This window comes from Mesocricetus auratus, unplaced genomic scaffold (genome assembly GCF_017639785.1).
Source record: "Mesocricetus auratus isolate SY011 unplaced genomic scaffold, BCM_Maur_2.0 Super-Scaffold_100011, whole genome shotgun sequence".
Taxonomy (NCBI): Eukaryota; Metazoa; Chordata; class Mammalia; order Rodentia; family Cricetidae; genus Mesocricetus; species Mesocricetus auratus.
Window position 1 is genome coordinate 74,128,643 of NW_024429195.1, and position 25,087 is coordinate 74,153,729.

The 25,087-nt window shown below is 43.2% G+C and overlaps 1 protein-coding gene across 2 annotated transcripts in view; it reads right to left on the reverse strand.

Annotated features, from left to right (window-relative positions):
* Ntn4 (netrin 4) overlaps positions 1 to 25,087 on the reverse strand; it is a 98,432-nt gene that overhangs the window by 56,437 nt on the left and 16,908 nt on the right. For both annotated transcript variants that reach the window (XM_013111922.3, XM_013111921.3), the window contains exon 3: positions 5,427 to 5,705. In XM_013111922.3, the coding sequence (XP_012967376.1) occupies positions 5,427 to 5,705 (279 nt within the window). The remainder of the gene's footprint in view (positions 1 to 5,426; positions 5,706 to 25,087) is intronic.

Sequence of the window (25,087 nt, forward strand, 5' to 3'; positions counted from 1 at the left end):
CCATGGTACTCCATGGTATCTGGTGTTATCCAGTGGATTGGATATTTCAGTTAAAAACAAAAACAAAAAAACTTCCATGTTCCTTTTCATTGCCATCCATCATCCAACAGCTGTAAAATCACCAGCTACTAGGGAAAAAAAGACAAAAAACTAGGAACTAAATGAGTTCTCAGATGCAAAGAGAAGAAGCCATAGGTCTTCCCCTCGCATAGTTTCTGGGCTCTCAACAGGCTGGAGTCAAAGCACAGTTCCTCGAGCCACAAACCCCCTAGCCTTGTAAACACACCCAGTAGCACATAAGCCTTGCTTTATTTTTGTTGTAACTGGGAAGAAGCGTATGTAGGAAAAGCAGTAGCGGTGCCTGAGATCAGGTGATGGGAAAGAAGTGTTTACCCTAGAGATGACATCGGCCATTACGGTTTATGTTCCGTTTCCCGAGACAGCATTCAGGATACAGTCCAGCCTGACCTCAAGCTTGGAATCCTCCTGCCTCAGGATCCTGAGGCCTGGGAGCACAGGCATGTATCACCAAGCCTGAAACCTCATACTTTTTAATCCACGCAGCAACTATGGAAGCAGACGTTATCCTCGTTGTATATGGAAGCTAAGTATAAGAACCTAGTGAAAGCTGTGATGAGTCATAATCATGGCTGGCTGGCGCTCCTGGCTAAGTCACTGCAATGTTCTGCCTTCTGGAAAAAGGAAGGGAAATGCAGCTGGTAAAAGCTGGCTGGGATGGATCTGGGAAGAGGGAGGAAGTGGTATTCTTGAAAGACACGTAGCTGCCTACTGGAATCTCCCTTCTACAGACAAGGAATGACACTGCAGTCTTAGATAGCTTAAGACAATAGGACAGGAGTCATTTCCATGAACTTCCCTAAGTCACTACCATCATCCATTAAGAATTCTAGCCTGGGGCTGGAGAGACAGCCTCAGCTGTGGAGAGCATCTATTGCACTTGCAGAAGACTGGGGATTGAGTCTTAGCATCCACACGGTGGCTTGCAACATCTGGGATACCAAGTCAGGGGATTCAGCAGGCATCCATGTGGATGAATGCAGGCCAAACATGCATACACATAGAATGAAAAGAAAAAACTATTTTCCAAAATCTTAGTGAAAAGAATCTAGTCTAGAAAATCAGACTCTGTTATTATAGTGACTCCTAGGATCACTGTTTGCTGCACATAGCTTTTAAACCAGTCACCTCAGACTGAAATGCCCTGGTCACCTGGAAGACTTGTTCAACAGACCCCAGTGTTCCTGATGCAGTCACTCCAGGATAGAGTCTAAAGATTTGCACTTTGCACAAGCTGATGGGAAATGTGGACAGTGTTGTTTCAGGAACTACACGTCAAGAGCTACTCCGAAAGAGAAAAAAAAAGAAAAAAGAATGTGCTGCAACGACTCCCACTTATATGAACATACCTATGATGAAGTGACCGATAAAAGAATAACATTTCTTAAGAGGCCAGACACCACTCTGAAGTCATACGTTATTAATCCAGCTGTTGTTGTAAGTCAAATGCATACAATAAATAGTGTTGACAAACATGCACACATGAAATGACATTTGACCATTGTATGTGCCACTGAGGTCAAGGATTATTCTTTCTAAGAATAAGAACTCAGCAAGTCAAAAGAGGCAACAATGTCCAGATTTAGGATTTGTACGTGTGTGGTGTAAATATTTTTGTGTGTACATGTATGTGCAAAATATGTGGAGGCCAGAGATCAATATTAGATGTCTTCCTCATTCTACCTTCGTTTTCAGACAGTCATCCTGGAGCTCAGCAATTCAGCTAGGCTACCTGGCCAGTGAGGTTCTAGGAACCACCCACTTCTACTCCGCCCTGTTGCAGACGTGTGCTGCCATGCTTGGCTTCTTACTGGACTCCAGGGATCAAAACTCAAGCTCTCATGCTTACTCAGCAAACATTTTGGCAACTGAGTCATTTCCTGAGCCCCAATTTCCAAATTTAAAACAACTTAAACACCCCTAATCCAACATTCTGAATCCCAAATCCAGGACTTTCTGGGCATCGTTAAGATAGCACAAGTACACAATTCCACACTTGACCTATGTGATGGGTCATGGCCTAAACATGGATGCACTGTAACTATTGTATACAATTATCTTCACACTCTGTGTATAAGGTCCACATTAAACATAAATGAATTTCATGTTAGGATTCAGACTCCATTCCCAGGATAATCTTATTGTGTATATGGGAACTATCCAAAAACCCCAAATATTTCTAGTCTCAAGTATTTCAGGTAAGCGACACTCAACTTACCAACTCTTCACAAATCCAGAAAAATAAAATAAAATTGCATTCGAGCATGTGTCCAACCATTTCAGTGTCCAATAGTTATGGATTTTTTTTTCTGGTTTTAAAGACAGGACTGAAGCCGGTGGCTGACAGTCCTGGCCACTTGTCTTGGGTTCTGCCCATCTCCTGGTGCTAGCTCCAGGTTTGTCTTGGCCTGCCCTGTTTTAGTCAGGTACATGCTTAGTTCAGGTACATTGGGCTAACCCCCTGCGGCTGAAGCTCAGTCTGCAGAGATGCCAGAAACTAGGACTATTTTAAAATGAAATTGCTTTCAAGACTAGTCAGGAGACAAGCCTTCCATTCCATAGGATCTTCCTGTAGAACTGGGCTCACTCCATCCTTTTGACATGGATAGATACTGACTATCTGATCTCTCTTTCTCAGTCGCTCAGCTTTCCTTTATTGTTTGATAATTCTCTGGGTGACAGAATATTGTCTAGAATAATTTGACTTTAAAGTTTCTATATTTAAAAAATCAGTTATGTTTGAGTAATTTTTCCTTATGGATTTCAACAGAATGAAAAAGAAAAAGAAATAACTGCTTTCAAATCTGTGCACTCAAATGCGCTGCTCTGGCAACTTAGTCTGGTTGGTAAGGGGTTCTTGTTGTCTAAAAGGTCATTCCTTCCACAGATACTCATCGAGTACCCTTTCTGTGCCATGTGCTGGGGCCCCAAGGCTTCCGTCTGTCCATTTTCTCAGGAGTCTGCTGGGACGTAGTCCTGCATGGCTTGGAGAACAAGACAGCAGAGGGAACAAAAGGCCCGTGCATCTTTCCATGAGTCACCAAGATGTGGGAGCACTCTTTCTCACACGAGCTTTCTGGTTGACAGATGTTCACAGTGTAGCCCACAGGCAGCCTGCTTTCTGCTATACCATAAATGTGACCCAGCCAGCACACAAGTCAAAAAGGTACTCATAACATTATGAGCTTTTATTTTCCTGTCATGTGATTTGATTGTGCAGGTCTCAAGTATGACCCTTGTAGGTGACAACATTTGGCTGAGGGAAGCCAAAATGTTGGGCATCCCTGCTGAATCAGTTACTTGTGTCTGGAGTATCTCAGTCATTTGTATTTGAACCATACTGCAACAAAATTAACTAGCCAGGAGACCAGCCCGGGAGACCGTCAGCCGCTGACTGGGTGATGAGATGCACAAACTCTGTACAATTGAACTGGGCTGTAAAGGGTGAGATCGTGACATTTGCAAGAAAGTGGATGGAAGACCATTTTGTTAAATAAAGTAAGCCCCACTCATATAGACAGCACATACCTTCTCTCATGTGCAGAATCTAGGGTTAGACTTTATATGTATGCATGTACATATGCACCTGTGTGTGTGTGTGTGTTAAATAAAGTAAGCCCCACTCATAAAGACAGCACATACCTTCTCTCATGTGCAGAATCTAGGGTTAGACTTTATATGTATGCATGTACATACGCACCTGTATACATGCGTGCGTGTGTGTGTGTGTTAAATAAAGTAAGCCCCACTCATAAAGACAGCACATACCTTCTCTCATGTGCAGAATCTAGGGTTAGACTTATATATGTATGCATGTACATACGCACCTGTATACATGCGTGTGTGTGTGTGTGTGTGTGTTAAATAAAGTAAGCCCCACTCATAAAGACAGCACATACCTTCTCTCATGTGCAGAATCTAGGGTTAGACTTATATATGTATGCATGTACATACGCACCTGTATACATGCGTGCGTGCGTGCGTGTGTGTGTGTGTGTGTTAAATAAAGTAAGCCCCACTCATAAAGACAGCACATACCTTCTCTCATGTGCAGAATCTAGGGTTAGACTTTATATGTATGCATGTACATATGCACCTGTATACATGCGTGCATGTGTGTGTGTGTGTGTGTGTGTTAAATAAAGTAAGCCCCACTCATAAAGACAGCACATACCTTCTCTCATGTGCAGAATCTAGGGTTAGACTTTATATGTATGCATGTACATACGCACCTGTGTGTGTGTGTGTGTGTGTGTGTGTGTGTGTGTGTGTGTGTCAGAATGGCAGAAAGGGTACTATTTTGGAAGAAAATTTCTAAATAGAATGGATGTGTCAAGGACTTCTGGGGAGGAGAGACAGACAGCAAGAGCTGAGGAGGGGAAGAGAAGAGGCGGAATAAGTCTAAAGTATAACGGCATGCAAGTGTGAAAATATCACAGTGAAATCCGTTACTTTGTATGCTAAGCTAAAAATTAATTTCGAAAAGATAAAGAAAAAAAAAGACTTAAGAGTTTTCCTACTCGTTTTTTTTTCTTTCTTTCTAACTCCACCCATACTTCTGAAGTACTTGATGTCCGAGACCTTTCCTGTTTTGGTGGATAGGAAAGATGACCAATACCGATTTTTTTTTTCTTTTAAATCTTCTTCTGTGTTCTATATTCCCTTACTGTGCACCTGCTTGTAGCTCAGGTAACCTGCTGGGTCCTGAGCATATGGATATCCTGAAAACACATTCCCTGGTCTCAGGAAGTTACGCTCTCAAAGGGAGGGCCCAAGGACGTTTGCAGGGAAATGAATGTGAGGCGTTTGTCTGTGTTCTGAGAGCGTGGAAGTAAGAGAAGTTAGCTCTGCCTTCCCGCGAAGGGAGTTCAGGCTGCTTCTCACAGAGAATTGCTACTCGTCCTACTGATGGGCAGAAAAGCCACCAGACATTGAAGTGAAGACCTTGTTTTCCTCACTCCATAATCTCAGCAGTGGTCCCTATTTACCGTAGCCAAAGGCAGCTCGCGTGTGAGATGCTGCAAATATGATTATGCCTGCTTTGCATTATTGCTCACATTACGCTTCAGATCTATTGCTCACATTATGCTTCAGATCCAAAGGTCATGGCACAAAAAAACTGCCATGGATGTTTCCCAAGGAATCTAGTTATCACACTTGACTGTAATTCCAAAATTGAAGTTTCAAAAACAAGTCAGTAGTACTTTGTGGGTTGAGTAGGGAGTGGGAGGGGTGGATACCAAGGAGGAAATGAGAAGCACTGTTAGGCAGATATCAGCTCAGGGAAGTTAGATCATAGTCCCCAAAGCCGAAGATAACTTCTAGGTTTTTTTTTTTTTGTTACCTACCATATGGAATGCTCCTGGAGCCTTGACAGGTCTGAAGCCATCAACAGGTACACACTGATCAGCATGGCCGTTGCAGAAGCAGCTGCCCTTGGCAATGAAGTCATAGATTGCGTAGTGTGTGAAGTGTTGGGGCTTGGCATTCAGGTCGTTTCCCTGACAAGGGCAGGGCTGTCTCTTGAGCATCTGCACACGGAGGTTGGTGATCTTCAGCTGCTCCTGAACTCTGGTACTGTAAGGGTTTTCTATGTCATATGGCGGTGACAGAGCCCTGAAAATAACCTGTGGAGAGAAGAAAGCACCATGTGTGTACAGGCTGTGTGCAAGTCCTGCATTGTTTGACCACTGTAGTCCCAGTTTGATTTATACCCTTGGTTATCTGCGAATGATAAGATAACCTGAGGCGTTTAGACCTTGATCACACCTGGAGAAGAGCCACCCTGTTATTCTAAGGAACAGGTGTGCCTTCTGTTGGGATGCAGAATTACCCTGTGAGTAACCCACGGAGACGTGGCTCTTGAGATGAAGGTGGCCTTGCAGAGGTCACCGGGAAGAGCATCTGAGCAACAGCAAGCTTCAAGGCCTTGTAGCAGAGCCAGGCTTGACTTCTTCCAGGAAGAACAATAAGCCTGGCATGGTGGCAAATAGGAGTTGAGGCAAGAGGCTCACACGAGCCAAGAGTTTGAGACCAGCCAGGACAACATAGAGAGACCCTGTATCAAACCAAAACCAAAACCAAACCAAGACGAGTGAACAAGGACAGAGGGCCGAGAATGCAGGAAACAAATGGCAGACTGACATGCAGAGAGGGAGGCCTTGAGAGGCGTTTGTGAGGTGTCTCCCACTGCAGGGAGCCAGTGGGGATGTGTGGCCAGGTACCCCATCAGAGTCATCGCTTGTTCTGAAAAGATAACATCACTTCCCAGGCCAGGGCACAGACTGTACCTGTAAAGAATAAGGGCTTGTGGGTAGCACAGGGGAGGCCCTGGGTTTGTTGGATGCCGACCACTTCAGTAAATAAATAGCAAAGTAGTCAAAAATCAAACAGGAGAGCCAGTTAGAAGCAGCTGTAAAGCCTGTAAAACACACAGGAGCTTGTGTTTCTGAGTGAAACTTAACCCTTTCAAAGACTAATTGATTAACAATTGGGGCCATCATTGCTATTCTGCAAATATTTGTGGTTTTCCTTATCTGGGACTGAATCCCACATTTGTGGCACTTTAAAGAAGGATATCCCTAACAGACTAACAGAAGGTGAATGTGCTGCCCTTGAGGGCAGATTGATTTCTGAAATGAGTTAGAAGTCATTTATATCCAAGTGTAAGGAGAAAAGTGCCCCCATCAGTTTGGTGCTCCTGGGTAAATAAGCCACCTGGTTAATGAGACCACTTCTCTGGTGGGGGTTACAGATGGACTCTGAAGTTTGGGAAAGGAAGTTGGAGGGAGGAAGGCTCAGAGGGGTGGGCTTTGGCTACTGGGAAGAAACCTTTGGCCATGCATGAGGTTCTACTAGGGTCATAAAGTGGTTCTGACACGAGTGGTACCTGATCCCCAATTTGCCTGTCACCTGGAGGAGCAAGGTTGGTAGGAGAGGACATCACAGACAACAGAAACAAGGGATATGAGAGATTCTGAGGTATTATGACATGAAACAGTATTTAAAAGCATGCTTACTACACAAGTTTTATAAAGACAATAAACCCTGGGCAGCCTTGAGCATTATGCATGTTGAGAGTATCTTTTGGGCTGTGAGAACTTAAAAACTCTTTTTTTGTTGTTTTGTTTGGTTTCTCTGTGGCTTTGGAGCCTGTCCTGGAACTCGCTCTTGTAGACCAGGCTGGTCTGGAACTCACAGAGATCTGCCTGCCTCTGCGTCCCGAGTGCTGGGATTAAAGGCAAGCACCATCATTGGCCAGCTAAAAACTCTTAATAATAGTAAATAAAAATAAATATTTTGACAACTAAGTCATACAAAAATAATTATCAAATGTAGGCTTTGGAAAAGCTACTGCTTGGGGGAAATGTATTCAAGTGACTTTATGGAAACATATTTTTTAAAGTTGTCTCTGATCAGGCCAAGGGGCCTTGCACATGCTCCCCTGCTGGAAAGCTCTCTATCCTCAGCGCTGCTGTCACTCGCTCTCTCTCTTTCTTCTTGAAAAATAACTTTCTCTTAAGGCTGTTTAGGTATAAAATTTTCATTGTAGAAACGAATTTTAGGGGGTTGGAGAGATGGCACAGCAGCTGAGAGTGCTTGTGACTCTTGTAAAGGACCCGAGTTTAGCTCTCAGCACCCACGTGGTGGCTCACACACGTCGGTGACGCCAGCTTTTAGAGATCCAGCGCTCTTTCCGGCACTCCACAAGCATCAGACACACGTGTGCAGCACACATATGCATGGAAGCAAGACACTCACATGCATAAAAGAAATAAATATTGTAACTTAAAAAAAGGAAGGAAGGAGGGAAGGAAGGAAGGAGGGAAGGAAGGAAGAAAGGAAGGAAAGAAGGAAGGAAGGAAGGAAGGAAGGAAGGAAGGAAGGAAGGAAATGCCCAGGCATAATGTCACTCGCCTTTAATCCCAGTTCTCAAGAGGCAGAGGCAGGTAGATCACCTAGTTTAAGGCCAGCCTGGCCCACACAGAGGAACCCTGTATCCTTCCCCACTCTACCCCCCCAAAAGAAATGTGCTTTATAGCAAAAGCAGGAAAAGGCAGGGAATCGGCTGTGGAGGACCTCACCGAACACTGTGTACACTTAACCTTTATACAGTCAGTAACCAAAATGACTCTTCAGCGTAAAAGAGAAGACTAAATTACCTCTCACTCTAGCTTAACCATCCTCCCCACCCTGCCAAAGACGCAGTTTCTTCAGAATAAAACGGTCTTCAATGACCCTGCCCGATTTTGGTCCTTAGTATTTATAGTGCCTGTGCTTAGTACCTGACAGTCTACTTATGGTACTAACAGTAAACAGTACTTACAGTACCTGTGCTTAGTACCTGAAAGTACTTATAGTACTCACAGTAAACAGTACTTTAGTACCTTACAGTCTACTTAGAGCTCTTTTTGATCTGATGTCTTCCCAGGAGGGAGTGAAAACTTCCTGGGGGCAGTTCCAGCATCACAGGAGCCACTTTGTAGGTGTCTAGTGCATTTTTGATAAATGACTAAAATGAATTACAAAACTCCCCTCTGCACCTGAGTAATGGTGAGACTGTAAGCACCCTCTGTCTGTGTGGAGCCCCCATATAGACCCTGTGCTGAATTTCACAGCAAGCAGGAGAGGCAAGGACTTGGCGCAGAAGTAACAAAGAGAGGCCGCATTATTAACTAACCAGTGCACGCATTTTTAAACACCTCAAACCTAGACACATGTTATCTTAAATATATTCTGGTCCATTCTTGCCCACGGGTGCAGTTGCTGGGAAAGGACACAGCAAGGAATCAAGTTTTCCAACAAATACTATGTCACATAGTTGGTAGTCATCGTAGAAATCATGAGTTTGCTTCTTAAAGACAGAATTCAGAACATACTTCATATATTTGAGACACTTAGCAAACAAAACTCCCAAAAGCTGGAGCCATCGTGGGCTGTAAAGTCGACCCTGGCATTTCTTTTAGCTCTTCACGCAGGCATAGAGAGGCACGACCCGGTGCCAGCCAAGCAGTGCCCACTGAGAAGCCTCAGTGCTTCATGCTCTGTCTGCCCACCCACCCTTCCTCTTCCTGGACATTGGTGGCAGCTGTTTGCACTCTGTTCCGGTCACGTGTTTACCCTTCACATTCTTGACATTTACCCGGACTGCCTCTCCCTCCCCACCGGCTCACCCTGAGAGTCGGTCAGCACCAGCACAGGGGGAGGAAGATCCGAAGAGCCGGCAAGGCTTAGGGAAACTTGGAGGCCCTTTTGCTTCCTGAGCGCAGTCCAGGGAGGCTGAATGGTGACTCTGTGCTGGGTGAGCATGACACCACAGTTGGCACGCTGGTATCAGCAGGGAAGGGACATCATGACCCCTGAGGCTGCGTGCTGGGAAGGAGACAGCAGAGTGCCGCAGACACAAAAGCCAACAGGAATTTAAACCATGAAATCTCCCTCCCCCCCTCCCGCCCCTGAGAGGAGACGCCTTAATCTGATACTCTGGGAAGGGGATCTAGCCTACATCAGGAAACAAAAAGTACGCCAATCCAGATGCTGCAAAGTCCTGGCAGGTGGCCCTTGGGTCCCACCCGGAACAAGCCTGTGTGCCACTACAGAAGAGAAGTAAGGCACTGTGGGGCCGTCCGTATCCCAGAAGCCTCTTCTTGTTTGGGCCCGATGGAGAGCAGGAGGTGCCAGGGGCTTGATCCATCGTTGATCTGCCTCCAGGTATTCCTGAACGCACACTCCCAACAAGGAGGCTGATGAAGACGAGGTCTCCTTCCAGCCTGTTAGGGCCGATACCCGGTGCCTCGTGATTCTTTCTCCTTAGATTAAGTGATTTTATTTTTATTGTGTTTTAGTTACTGACACTCTGCTCATCACAGAGAAGTTCTGTTCATACTTTAGAAGGCAATTAAGTTCCCACACTATGTGTTTGCCACAGACAGCCAGGAATATGAACTTGATATTCATATCTTTCGCCCTAAACTCCTGTATAGAGTGCCAACAGTTCTGTACAGTTGGTGAGTATTCTTCCAGTTCAGGAAATATGCCTCTACACCAGTAGTTCTGAAAAGGTAGCCCTTGGATCTACAGCACCCTTGGGGAACTTTTTAGAAAAGCAAATTCTTGAGCCCTATCTCAGGTCAACTAAATCAGGGACTCTACAAGCTTGGCTGAGCACTCTGTGTTTCAGTGGGCCCTCTAGGTAATTCTGATGCAGAAGAGAGAGTAAGAAACATTGCCACACAGTTAAAAAAAAACCTGCTTAGAATGCCATTGTATGGATGACATAATTTATTTAGCTAGGCTGCTATTGTTAGGCAATGAGGCTGTTTCCTTCTCCATGTAACCAAATACAATGAACAACACTGTAAGTGAAATGTGGACGTAGTTGGTATTTTCCTAACTTCCAAAAGTAAAATCAATGGGGCCAAGAAAACGCATAATTTAAAAAGATCTGCCCTTCTGAATGAATCTTGGATCCTCTCCTATCCAATCCCTGGTCTTGCCTGAACTCCTCCATCGCCCCAACTCTCAAGACAGGGTTTCCCTGTGTAACCCTGACTGTCCTGGCACTCGCTCTGTAGACCAGGCTGGCCTTGAACTCACAGAGATCCACCTGCCTCTGCCTCCCAAGTGCTGGGATGAAAGGCACCACTGCCTGTGATTTTTGTACTTATAAGGAAAAGAATGAGGTGGAGATGAGTAAACCCTCAAATATACAAATATGAGATCTTTGGTGTGTTTTCTTACGTGTGGAGCAAGGATGCTTTGGGATCATAGTTGCATTTCTTCCTTAGTGGAATCTGAAGTTCACGCTCTCAGAGAAGCAGTTTTTGTCTCCATCGTTTGCCCCGGTTTTCCCATTTCCTTACTCCCTGCTTCCCACTTGCTATTCCCACACCAGGAGAACCTGAGTTGCTGCTGTGAGACTTTCCCCCCAGGGCTTCTGTGTTACACCCTCCAGCTTCTATCTGCTGCTTCTTCATTTCCACTCAGGTCAAAATGCTTTTGATTTCTTCTTTGACCTGTGAGTTATTCAAAACTATGTTAATCTCCAAATACATTGGGTGTTACTTCACACTTGCTGACACTTGTGTTACGGTCCAGTATGTTCCTATTCGCCACCCCTAAACTTTGTGCTGCTGTTCTGCATTTTGGTTCTCCATATATTATAGCCTCCAAAACATATTATTGATACTTCTGCTTTGAAAAGACAGTCCTCTTTGAGGAAAATTTAAAAACAAGAAAAACAAATTTTCATACGTAGTCACATTTTCCATTTTTGATGATATTTTCTCCTTTTGTAGCTGTAGATGCTGATCTGGTATCAGTTTTCTTATCTGAAGAGAGTCCTTTAACATTTCCTGGAAGTACAAACTGGCTGGTGATGAACTTTTTGTCAGGCAAGGGAGACCTTTCTAGGTCTGAAAAAGTCTCCATTCCATCTTCACTTTGAAAGAAAGTTTTGCTGGGTATAGAATTCTAAGTGGCAATTGTTTTTGTTCCATTCTTTTATATTCTATCTTCATTGTCTTCTTGATGGCATTGATTAAGGCAAAAGCCTTGCCATTCCCTCATTTGTTCCTCTTCACACAGTGTGCTATGTTTTGCTCTGGCTGATTTTAGTTTTTCTTTTTACTGTTGGTCTTTAAGCAATTTGGTTATGATATGCCTTTTGGGTATTTTTCTTGTGTTTTCATGTATTTTGTTGTACTTCTTTGATCTGTGAGTTTATGGTTATATTCTAACAAAAAAGTGTCATCCATCATTTCTTTTTTCCTCTCCATTTCTCTTTCTCATGTGAATTTCAACTACGCGCATATTAAGTTGCTTGAAGTTTTCTCATGGTTCATTGATACCCCACTTCTTTTTCTGGGTCTTTCCTCCCTTTATAGTTTATTGGATCATAATTACCAATTCTCGTCTTCTGTGGTGTCTTCTAGTACCAGTCAGAATGTCCTTCACTTCAGTGACAAGAGACACAGGCTTGTCATCATCTTTTCCATGTTTCCATGGGTGCGTCTTTTCTTCCCGTCGTGTATTGACTTTTTGTTCTTTGCAAGTCTTGATTGGCTGCAAGACACTGTGAGGCTTACTTTGTTGGGTGCTGGGTAATTTGGTAGTCTTGGCCTTTATCCTGGGGTGCAATCAAACTAGTTGACCAGAGCTGGATCCTTTCGAGGCTTATTTTTAAGTTTGTTAGGTAAACCCTATATACTTGTTAGTATATGTTGTGATTAAATGAGAATGACCCCAGAGGCTCATGTATTTAAATGTTTAGTTCCCAGGAAGGATTAGGAGTGGCCTTACTGAAGGAGGTGTGTCATTAGGGAGTAGGCTTTGAAGTTTCCAAAGCCCAGACCTGGCCCAGTTCCTCTCTTCAGCCCTCTGAAACTGCAAGCAAGCTCCCAACAAAATGCTTTCTTTTACAAGTTACATTGGTCATGGTGTCTATTTACAGTCATAGAACACTGACTGAAGTATCAGGCACAATCTGCTTCTCTGCAGAGGCAGGAACACCCTCTAATTAGTCTATAATGCATTACAAGATCCATGCTGGTTCTGTGTAGCCTGGGTGACCTATGGGAACTATTCCCTCTTCCCTTTATGGGGAGGGTGCTTTCTGTAGCATAGGTATTGGTTTTTGTTTTTGAATTTAATTTTATTATGATTATGATTGTGATGAGTAGTAGAATTGAAGCAGGGTCATACTCTATAGTACAAGCTAGCCTGAAACTCACTAAATAACCCAAGCTGGCCTTGAACTCAGGTCAATCCTCCTGCTTCAGTCTCTGTATCCCCAGTGTTAGGATTATAGGTGCAAGCCACCACACCCAGTGGCAGTTATATTTCATATATGTTGATCAAGACCCAGCTGGAAATTTGAGAGCAACCTTGGAAAGCCTACTTCCCTTCTGTGGGATGTCCTTCTGTATGCTGTGAATATGTGTTGCTTTTATTGGTTGATGAATAAAGTCCCCTTGACGTCTGCAGCCAGCTGCCTGCCATCATCGAAGTCGATGGGTTTCGCATCCACCTGAGAAATGCAACGAGCACACCCTCTAGCATGCTCCATAACAGGTTCTGCCTTCATGGCCAGGGTTCCTCCTGGAAAGTCTGCGAAGTTTCAGGCTTTTCAAAAGGCTTGCAGAGAGCAGAAATTCTTTTAAGGCTAGATAAGGAGAGGACAGCATAATTGACATGTGGGCGTCTGCAGTCGAACAGCTGGTTGTTTTAATTTTAGAACATTTGTCCTTGACTGTAACACTTTAAGCGAAGCACCTACTTGTCTTGGAGAAGTATGTCTGACTTCTGGGCAGCTCCAGAATCCTTTTGCTTACACTCCTGGAGCATTAGGCACCCTGCTTCATCAGATAGCCCACCTTTTAAAGTGGGAGAGTCTTATCTGCTAAGATAGAGCAACAGAACCCAATAAAGCTCTCAGTGGGGCGGCCGGAGGAATGCTGTGCACTCAAGTGACTTGCTTGTCCGATAATAACCTCCAGTTGTAAGTACACAAAAGCCTCTTTGCGTGTTTCAAGGACATATTTACGGTTTTCGAGTGATGAAAGGGCCCCATCTTAAATATCTTCAGAGAAGGAGAAAGACAGGTCCCAAAGGAGCAACAAGAAACAACAGAGGAGCAAAGTAAAAACAGAGATGAGGTGGAAAACAAATGTCCCCAATTCCCCAATAAGTATGGAATCCTAGCATTTCCTTTACTCAGCACTTAGAATCAAAGGACCCAAACTATAGAAGAACGCTTAGGATCAATGATCCAGTCCTGCCAAGCTCAGAGTGATTTACAAGATCAGAGAGCAAGTTGCTGATAGTTAGGACCAGAACCCAGGATTTCAGCCTCCCCCTTAAGGATTTTCCCCACTAATTCTACATTGTAGCTGGTCATTCCTGGTCTAAGTTGAATTTAAACTATGGAATTAGAAAAGGTTGCATATGCTATATCAGACCTCTACTTGCTATTGTAATAGTGGCTGGGGCTGGGATTGACCGTACTCTTGGGAAAGTGACAATCCCTGTTCCTGTGTGGCACATGAGGAAGCTGGGAACAATTTTTTTCTTTTTCTTTCTTTCTTTCTTTTTTTTTTTTTGACAAAAGTAGCAGATGTAGAGATATCTTGAAAAGAAATCACTACACTTAACAAATGAAACTGACTGACACGTAGTGTTTCCCTGGGGACATTGCTTTCGTTGGGACACAGACCAATTGGTGGACGCCAGTCCATGTCTAGGACTTGATGACAAGCCTCTCAGATTCTGTTTGTCTGCCTGCGTAGTGCTTCAGTACTGATGACCACTTCTTAAGAGCAGGCTTGGCTCACATCCTGGATCAACAGGGGCTTCTAGTTGCTTGCCCTGTGACAGGAAATCATGTATGACCTCCTTTCTCCCCCTTTTCTGCCATATTGAACCTCATTCTGTTCCTAGAAAGCTCCTTTCCAAAGGAGTTCCTGACCTGGAATACACCCTCTGCTATCCTCATCCATCGCCACCCTGTAACTTGGCCACCTCCCACTGTCTTGCTGGTATTATCTCCCATGCCATTATATTTAGGGACTCTGTCTTCATTGTCCCTTTTCATCATAAGTCCAGCTTAGATGTCCTCTCATGTGCCATCTCAGGTATGTATTATTCCTTCCAGACTTGGAAGTTATCATGCTTTTTAAAAAACCTGTTTAATTGTTTCTATTCCTTTCTAGGCCATGAGCTCTATGGGGACTTACGCTCCGTGTACAAGCAAAGCTTAGAACATGCTACAGATACGTGTTTGTGAAAACTCACAGTCAGGCTTGACAATGGTTTCTAGTTTATAAACAGCTTTCATTCTCCTTTATCTCATTTCACCCTTAAAGTACACCTAGGGTATTGGCAATGGTGTTATTCATTCTCATCTTTCAGATAAAGGAACTCTGAAAAAAAAGTTAACTTGTTCAAGGTCATGTATCTGGGAAGTGACACAACTAACATCTGAACCAGGTTGTTGGAGTCCAAATTCAGCTAACTTTGGCTATAGAAGAGTGAATAGGTGACCAGTGCAGAGAAAAGACTGGAGTCTACCTCCTGAAGAATTAACATGACAAAGACAAGAACCAGGGCAGAGGCAGCTGCCAGGGAGGTCAGGAGAAGAGGGGCCAAGTGTGAGAGGCAAGTTAGTGAACGCCAGAAGAGAAATGAGAAGACAAAGGCCAAACTTCGAGGGCCGCCATGGGTAGAGATCAGCAGGAAGAAAAGATCCAGGAGAAAATCTAAGAAAGGGCCAGGGATGAATGTAACGTCATAGGAAAAATGTATGTCCAAAGATTCAAAGAAAGAAAAAGCCACAATGGCTGGTGCAAATCTAAAGGGGGGAAAGACTGGAAACCTTGCCTGGTTTGGCTGGATACAGAGGTTATTTGTTGTTGCTTGTTTTGAGACAGAGTCTCACTATGTAGCCCTGGCTGGCCTGGAACTACGTAGAAAGGCTGGCCTGGGCCCTAGAACTAAAGGTGTGAGCTGCCACACCCTGCTGAATGCAGAATACTTTTGACAGCTCAGAGAGAATAAGGGTCAGTCTGTAAAGGTTTCAAGAAAGACTATGGGACCAGGACTCACAAACCAGAAAGAAACAGAGGAATATCAGCAGTCACTTATCCATTCGTTAGTCGAGAGGCATCTGAGATGTTTGTGCATTAAAGCATCCCATAGAAGTTGTAATGAGAATAGAAGCCACTGCTTTTCCCAGGAGGGGAATCGGTAGGTGGTGTGGTGAATGAAGCGTCTGTGTGTAAGGAACATCCAGGCTTCGGCTGGAGTGTTGAGCACGGTTGTATTTCTGCTATGGGTTCATGATGAGAAGCTTCAGCTGCGACATACCCTTGTCAACACTTGTTTATCAGTCATTGTCACTTTGCAGGGAATCTGGACACTATCTCGTGGTGATTTTAATCTGTGGTTTTCCATTGGCTTCCTGGATTATGCATTGTTTTATGTTTTGGCTCATGTCTTTGATTTAGTGTCTATCCAAACCTTTCACCTGTGTTTGTTACTTTCCTTGAGTTATGATTTTCATGAATTATTACATAAAAACACATTCAGACATAAAGTTTTAAAATCTTTCTCATAGGATGACATATAAGTGTTTTAATAAGCAAAGTCTTTTCATTTTTAAAAAGTTTTTTTTGTATTTTTCTTTGACAGTTGGTGCTTCTTATACCCCATCTATGAAATATTTTGCTCAACCCTAGGTCACATATAACTTCTTTTATAAGATTTATGGATTTAAGCCAGGTGTTGGTGGCACACACCTTTAATCCCAGCACTCGGGAGGCAGAGGCAGGCAGATCTCTATACATTTGAGACCAGCCTGGTCTACAGAGCGGGTTCCAGGACAGGCTCCACAACAACACAGAGAAACCCTGTCTTGAAAAACAAACAAACAAACAAAGATTTATGGATTTGAGCTCTTCTATTTGAGCCGATAGTCTGTTTCAGGTCAGCTTTTACTTAGTATGAACCGACTATTGGAACATTAAAACTCTTGAGAATTTTTTGATTTGGGTTTTAAGTTTTACAGGTCTAATTATATGGACACCATTTTTGGAAATGCTAGCCTTTTCTTTCTTGAATTGTGTTGGCAGCCTTGGTACTTGTCTCATTCTTTGTTGTTGTTGTTTTTTTAACCTGAGATTCATTGAGCTTCTTAGGTCTGTAGATTGACAGCAGTCACCAAGTTTGGAAAAGTTTCCCCATCATTCCTTCATTTTTTTCCTTCTGCTTCTTTTAGACTCTAATTGCATGAATCTTTGAAGAACTGATGTTCTCCCACAATTCAATGTTGCTTTATTATTTTGCTCAATCTCCTTTTACCTCTGGTCTGCATTCTTTTGTAGTTTCTACTGATGACAAACTTTTTTTCTGTACCACATCTTCTACTTTTAATGTCTTGAAGAATATGTGATTTTTTTTCATTTTGGATAGTGTGTGTTTCACTTCTAGACCTTCTCTTTGAATCTTTTGCATGTATCCCATGGCTGCTTTCAACATGCTCATGTTTTCTTGGACACGTGGAATATACTTACAATAATTGCTTTTATGTCCTTGCCTGCTGATTCTGTTGGCTATGTTGTTTGGCTGGGTATGGTTCTATTAACTTTTCTCCTGGTGAAGAGTTTCTTTTTCTTACTTGATAGTTTTTGTTTAGAGATCAGGCATTGTGAATTTTACATTGTTACTCGGTAGATTTTGTTGCACCTCTCATGGATGGGTTAGACTTATGAGGTATAAAATTAGTTTAATTGTGATAAATGAGCTCTTTTTGAATATGTGCTAGATAGCACAGGACATTGGGTGTCTTCCCTGTTGTTCTCTATATCACTGCCTTGAAGCTGTCTCTTGCTGAAGGAAAAGCTCACCCGTTTACAAGGTTGGCTAGCCAGTTAGTGCCAGGATCTGTTCATCTGCTCTCTCAGTGCTGGGGTTATACACACGTGCAGCCTTGCCTCGATTTTTATGTGGGTGCTGGGGATTCAAACTCAGATCCCCACACTTGCCAAGCGAGCACTCTTACCCACTGAGCCATCTCCTTTGGTAGAATGAATCTTCTAGCTTTAGTTCCACCACTAAAGCTCTCTGAGAATCCTTGTAACCACTCTGCCTGATGCCTGTGAATTGTGACGTCTTTGATGTTGTGTAGGGGGAAGACCAGCTGTTTACCACATTTTAAGACACTCTCAGTATTATTCAGCTACAACTTTCTGCAAGTGCTCCCTGCAAGCTTGTGGAGGGTTAGGATGTACATATTCAGCTTGGAATTCAGCCAAAAGTCTGAGTTAACCTTTGAACTGATCTCTTAGCCACCCCCCCACACACAAGTAACCCACCCTCAAGGAATGTGCAGTCTTGACTTTCTTCCACGTGTTCCTCTTTGAATCCTCAACACAGCCACTAGAATCTGGGTTTCCCTCTTCATGCTGAGGCTTGGAAATGTCCTGTTAGTAAACCACTGGTAAACAGAGGCAACCCTAAGGCCTGCCATGTTTGTTTCTCCTTTCTCAGATCTCAATCTTGTGTTGTCTATGTCTAGAACCTGAAAACAAGTATATTATGGAGTTTGCTTGTTATATTTTTAGTTTTAAGCTGCAGGGAACTAAATCTTGTAGCTGATAATCCTTCATAGGCCAAAACTGAAATCCCATATCAGAGCTACAACTTTTAGGAAATTGTACTTGTGGAATGTTAGGAAGGAGACAAAAGGGAAAACCTCTACCTGACTTAGTGCTAGCAGGAAATGCATTTCTTCTTTCCTTGTTTGCCCTTCCAGGCTCCACCTCCCTGCCTCTCTGAAGGGCTGAGGATTCTAGTTGAGATTCTTTTCCTTTGAACAGTTGCAGAGTTTGTCGTCTGTACTTTGTTGTGTTAGGAGACATGCTCAGTGTCTGAACAGCAGAGCCATGCTTTTCCCTAGGCTTTAGCCTTGTTTTCATCCATCAACATAATCAGCTTTTAGACTCCTCTTTGCCTTGGCCATTTCATTATGACCACAAGGTATTCTAATGAAGAAGTGTGGTGGAAGTGAAAACGGATTTCTTTTCTGAGGCGGGGCAATAGAGATTTTTTTGAATGAAGTACATTAAAGGAGGAGGTATCTGTATCTATCTGCCTTCCTGCCTGCCTGTCTGTCTATCATCTATCTATCTATCTGTCTGTCTGTCTGTCTGTCTGTCTACCTCCCTACCTCCCTATAGTGATACAGAAAACCAGTTACATGAACTCCCTTGTTGAACATGAGTGTGCATAATGGGAGATTTCCATAACACAAACATAACGCTAGAATGTTCTTTCCTCTTTTCAGATTTTTCAGGAATAATCAAATATCCTGACTAAGGTTGAGAAACAAACTTCAAACCCTGTTTCCCTGGTGGGGAGACCCTGGCTACCAAACACATGAACTTCAAAAGGTTCTCACAACTTGCCTTAGGCCACAGACCAATATTTGCTGTTATTGGAGTAGTAGGTAGGACAGGGCCACTTGGCCCTTCACTGGTAGGCAACCTTGAAGAGCAGTATTAATTACCTCCGTGAAAAGTTTTCCCAGTAGATAATAGGCCCACATAGCTTTCCCCACTAAGTTCCAGTATGAAGTATGAGGATTAGTTTCAAGAGCTGAATTAAGGGAAAGAACAGAAAGCTGTCTAGGAGGAAAGACTTGTGAACAGAAAGGTCAGCGGCTAACTAGCCTTTCAAAAGTAAAGCACAAACCTTCTCCCATTTGTACTCACATCCTCAAGCATTCTGGGATATGGCTAAACGGATTCGTACAACTCCTAAAGAGAGAAAACAATACCATAAAAGCAGGCTATGTTTTCCTCTGCCCACAGAATAGAGATTTCTAGGGAAGAGTTCAAATCACAGAGTTTTAAGGATGCTTACAAGCCGTCGAGTTTCTAAGCAAAAATGCTCATGGTAGAAATTCTAGGCTCAAAGAAGTAGGCTAACAAGTGAAACCTCATCTCAGCTCCTACAGATGGGCTGGGGGACATATCTCAGTGGAAGAATATATGTATGCTTAGTGTATGTTAGGGCCTACATTTGACTCCCCAGAAACACACACACAGACATAAATAGTTTCTTTTTAAATACATTTTTATAATTTATGTTTATTTCATGTTCAAAGGTGTCATATACCTGCACAAAAGTCTGTGTGAGGGTTCCAAACTGGAGCTGGAGTTGTAGACAGGTGTGAGCTGCCATGTGGGTGTCTTCTGGAAGAGTAGCCTGTGCTCTTAATTGCTGAGCCATCCCTGTAGCCCCTAAACAAATAGTTTCTATCCTGTTCATTTTGATAGTAAAAAAAAAAGAAAGAAAGAAAGAAAGAAACCATTCCTAACCTGGCCAAATTGCAAGCCTAGTTAGTATAAATTCTCACTATAGCCCACATATGTCTTTAAAGTGTAATGCAAATTTTATTTTTAAATGACGACAAACCCATGATGAAATAAGATGAGAATCTCAGGTCTATGTTATTAAGCTTTTTGAGAGAGGAACCATTCGGTACTGTATTTCACACAGTACCCAGGTTATAATACTGAAGAAGAAAATCAACCATACATACTGTCTCAAGTGACTCCTGGTTTTGTTCCCTTTTTTCTTCTTTGATGAGACAGTGTCTCTGTGATGAATAAGCTTGGTTATCAACTCAGCAGGTCTTAGAATCATCACGGGAGCACGTTGCTGGCTTTGTCTCGGGGATTTTCTAGATTACATGAAGTGGGAAGACTGCCCCCAATGTGGGTGGCACCTTCTGATGAGATGGATTGTTGCACCAAACAAAGAAGAAAGGCAGCTAAGCATTCTTGACTTGCTGACTGTAGATGCAAGGTGACCAGCTGTTCCAAGTCCCTGTCACTCTGACCTCTCCATCGTGATGGCTGCGAAATACACTCTTCTTCCTTGAGTTGCTTTTGTTGGGTATTTTGTTGCAAAAGCAAGACAAGCAACAGTCTCCCTATGTAGTCCAGACTGTCTTTGGACTCACTGTGTAGCTCAGGCCTCTACTTACTCCTCCTCAGCCTCCAAATGCTGGGAGTTACAGGCATGTGCTATCACATATGGTTTGCAGATGTCTCTAATTTTTGAAAAATGAACGCCACAAGATTCCAATTGCCCCTTAATTCTTGAAAATTGAGCTCCATCAAAAATGCTATGGAACAATTCTATTTATTTATTTTTTTAGGAAACAGAAGGGAACAAAAGACTACTTAATCCTAATTTCTTAACAGGCTGATACCTACTCATGATATGAGACCTACCCACTTGATGTGAGTCCCACCCACTTGCTGTGAGTCCCACCTACTTGCTGTGAGACCCACCCACTTGCTGTGAGACCCACCCACTTGCTGTGAGTCCCACCCACTTGCTATGAGACCCACTGATTTGGTATGAACCCCCCACTTGATACGAGGTCCTGCCCTCATTGAGCAGCACATTCCACTGCTGGATGGTTTTCATTATCAGAAGATCTGCATTAAGCTCTAGTCTGTCTTGTCATTTCTGACACTATATTGGAGATAAACAAAGTAAATTCATTTTATGTTCAATATGGAAAAATCCTTCAAATGGTTAGAAGTGGTCATCAACTTAGCTTTCCTTCTCTGGGTAAACTGTCTACACATTTCATGCCACATAGTTTCTACACCATCTACCCCTCTGGATGAGTAGCAAACGGCCTCTTTTATTTCTGTGCCTAAGCCACCGATGAACATACTCTCATTTTTTCCTTCTGTGATGCCAAGCATGTACCTCTGTTTCTGAACATTTCTTTTTCTGACTGTGCTTTTAAATCGTAATGGATGTCAAAGGTTTTCTGGAACTTGAGCAATATGCAGTTTGAAAAGATTTGCGGTGCTTTTGGCGGGTGTAGTTCTTCAGCGGGGACTGTGGCATGAGAAGGCTGAGTGCTGATTTCAAGACACAGGCTTGTGTAGGCTTTTATGCTGTCACCTCCAGTCAGGGTAAAACAACCATTCGAGACTGACAACAAAGGTTATTATATTGGGACGTGGTGGAGGGGAAGAGTCAGTTTATATCTGAATTACAATATAAAATCATCATCTACACATTTCTATAACATCTGCCTTGCATTATTTCGATCCCAAGAAAGTGATATTTCTGGTCACATGCTAACTAAATTCATTGGGAGAAGGGCAGATAAAACTGAAGCCACACAGGAGTGGAGGTCTGGGGAAACTAAATGAGTCTAAGTATTCAATAGTTACATGTGAAACATAAATTGTTCCCCCTGTCCTACATGATGTCTAATACTTACCTTGGGGCCATACAACATAAGCCTATTTAGTCTTCAGTATAGAAATCCTTCAAATAGTTAAGGGGGGCAGTCACCAACTTAACTTTCTGGGTAAAAGACCTGCAGTGTCTTTGCAGAATTCCCCAGCAGCTCAGGAGATGCAGATGACTAGCTAGAAACTGACCATAAGGTTAAGATGGCCTCTGAAGAGCGCAGCACCAAGGGCAGCGGCATAAGTGGTATAGCTCCTGGAGTTGCAGCCAGCTGCATGGGCTTTGCTCGCAGAATCTGCTACACAAGACCACGCAGAAATGGCTAAGTACATTGTTAGTTGGGCTTTCAAAGGGGAAAGCTAAAAAACTAAAAAAGAAGCACCACGGAACTCCTGGCTGTGGACTTTCATGTGAGCCTGGGACATCTTTCCTAAAGGTTTTCAGAAAAAAGGTGTGTGTGTGTGTGTGTGTGTGTGTGTGTGTGTGTGTGTGTGTGTGTGTGTGTGTATGTGTTCTGTTTACTACATTTTAAACTGATAATCCTGTAAACATGTTCTAACTCCCTGACTAACTTGAAAAACACCTTAAGAGAAATTTGAACATGTTTGGTTTTTCGATACAGGGTTTCTCTGTAGCTTTGGAACCTGTTCTGGAACTAGCTCTTGAGCTCTTGTAGACCAGGCTGGCCTTGAACTAACAGAGATCCACTTGCCTCTTCCTCCCAAGTGCTGGGATTAAAGGTGTGCACCACCACCACCCAGCTGAAAAGCACATTATTTGAAAAGTTCATTCATCTTAACAACAAACCTTTCATGTAATGTCATAAAGCATTATTACACTTAGCTGAAGACTAGGGAGGGAGCCCAGAGGGCTGAGAGCTAACTGTTGCTCACTGTAAGCTCGCTACAAAGCAGCCTCCAGATAAGGTTACTTAGAAACTACTTCAGGAGTCTGGAATACCAAAAAGGTGTAGGTGGGTCCATTTCTTTCAGTCTTGCTCAGGCTCATGCTTTCATCTGCCACCTAAAAATATCTCTTAAAATTTAGCTCTTTATCTTGTACTTGAAATTCATGATACAATGTTAAAATAATTTGTAAAGTCACAGGAGATAGGCAGACCTAAATATGGACCAAAGAGATATGAATTGTCCTTTCAGCCTGATTTGGACATTGCTCTCTAAATCTAACATTGTTAGCAACTGTGTTACTGTCCAACAAGATGGTTGGTCTATGGCTTAAAAAAAGCATATAATTCTTTATGTTTATTTATCTACTACTAAATAACCAAGACGAATGTTTGTTCTCCACTAAATGTCTAAAAGCACTAAGGTAAAATGATAGATCCTCGATGATCTAGGGGACATTGACAAATGCTCAAAGTTACTACAAGAAGTCCCTAATTTATAACTGACTATTGTTGTAAAGGAGTCTATTTAGGGGTCCAAAAAGATAGCTCAGTGGTTAGGAGCACTGGATGCTCTTCCAGAGGTCCTAGATTCAATTCCCAGCACCTATATGATGCTCATACCTGTGCTATATAGACATATTCAGGCAAACACTAATTCACATGAAATACAATCTTTTTTTTTTAGACAGAGTATCTCTGTCTGAAGGTCCTAGCTGTCCTGGAACTCACTTTGTAGACCAGGCTGGCCTTGAATTCACTGAGATCCACCTGCCTCTGTCTCCCAAGTTCTTGGATTAAAGTTGTACACCATCACTGCCCAACTGAATTACAACAATAATTTTTAAAAAGAAAGATCCACTTACATCTATTGCTTAGACTTTAGAAGTGGAATGTATTCTGTTTGTTACTGCATCCCTAGAACCAAATATCTGCTTGGTCACCAAATGAAGTGTCCCCAAGTGTCATCTTCACTAGTAATGCGATAGAGATTTATTACTAGTAATTACACAGTACTCAGTCATTTATAAAAGCACAGTTACATATGAGATACCTGAGTCTTATGTTGACCCAGTTTATAAAAAAGAACTGAAGGTCCCTTGAATAAGGAGGCAGTTACTTAGGTTACACTGCAGTGTGAGATGACAGAGCCTCATCTGGAGCGGACAGCAGAAGAATCAGGATGTAAAAGCCAGAACTGCTGGCCCCTGGCACAGGCCAGATGGGGGCTCCAGCTCCTCTCTCAAACGGCCACATGGCATCTGATCTATTACAAAATAAGGATGAAATGAACCCCCATCCGTACAATGCAAAAACCTGGACAGTAGGGATTCATTTTCTCCATCTTCGTTCCCTTCCCCTGGCTGTTGAATGACTTCCTAGGGGTTAATGGTTAAGAAGCAGGCCTTCCCTTCCACTGCAGCTTGAGAGTCTGCAGCAGCAGAGGGGGCGGCTCAGCTGGCCACATCAGCAGCCCAGCTCTGCCGTGCTGGGTAAGTACCTATCACCAGACCTCCGCCCTCAAACGGGAAGGATGTAAAGAATTTCTTAAGTCGAAATGAATGCATTCAGAGCTGGGAGGGGACAGAGTCAGAAGTCCTGAGACTGCCAGCTCTGCACGTGAGGCTCCCTCCGTGGGTCCTTAGATTTTTTTTTTTTTCCTGAAACATTCCCGGCACAAGAAATTGGCGAGTACACTCTGATTCGGGATACGTTTAGGTTTTCAGAAAGTCTCTCTCTGGTCATACTCTTGCCTTCTGAAAGCATCGGAGTCCATTTAATCCCTCTTCAAATATCTGAAGAATGCTGCCAATCCCTGAGCATCCATAAATCCTCTCCTAGGCGAAATACCCCAAGTTAATTGTTCATTATATAACAAGGGTTCTAATTGCTCTCACTAGCTCTGCTCGACGGTCTCTAAATAGGAAAATCTTGACCTGAGCGTGATATTCTAGCTGTGCTCTGAGAGGAGGACAGAGGGCTATTCTCTCCTTTGTCTGAGTGCTGCTCCTCTGCTAATGTGGCCTAAGATTGCATTCAGGTTTTCTGGCAGTCCCGATATGTTGATGATTCACACTGAAATCACAGTCAACTAAAACCCTCAGGGTTTCCCCCCCACTTTTCACATGAATGGCTGATAAGTCAGTCACACCTCCCTGGTGGTAGTAGGTCAGCCGAGTTTTGAGCAGAGGAATTTACATGTATCCCTACTGAAATTAATCTTCTGAGTTTTGCTTAAGGGTTTCTCATGCTGGTCCCTGCATTTCCCTCCTATAACTCTGGCTCTGTCACCCTTGCCCGGAGCTGCTCCAGTTCTCATGG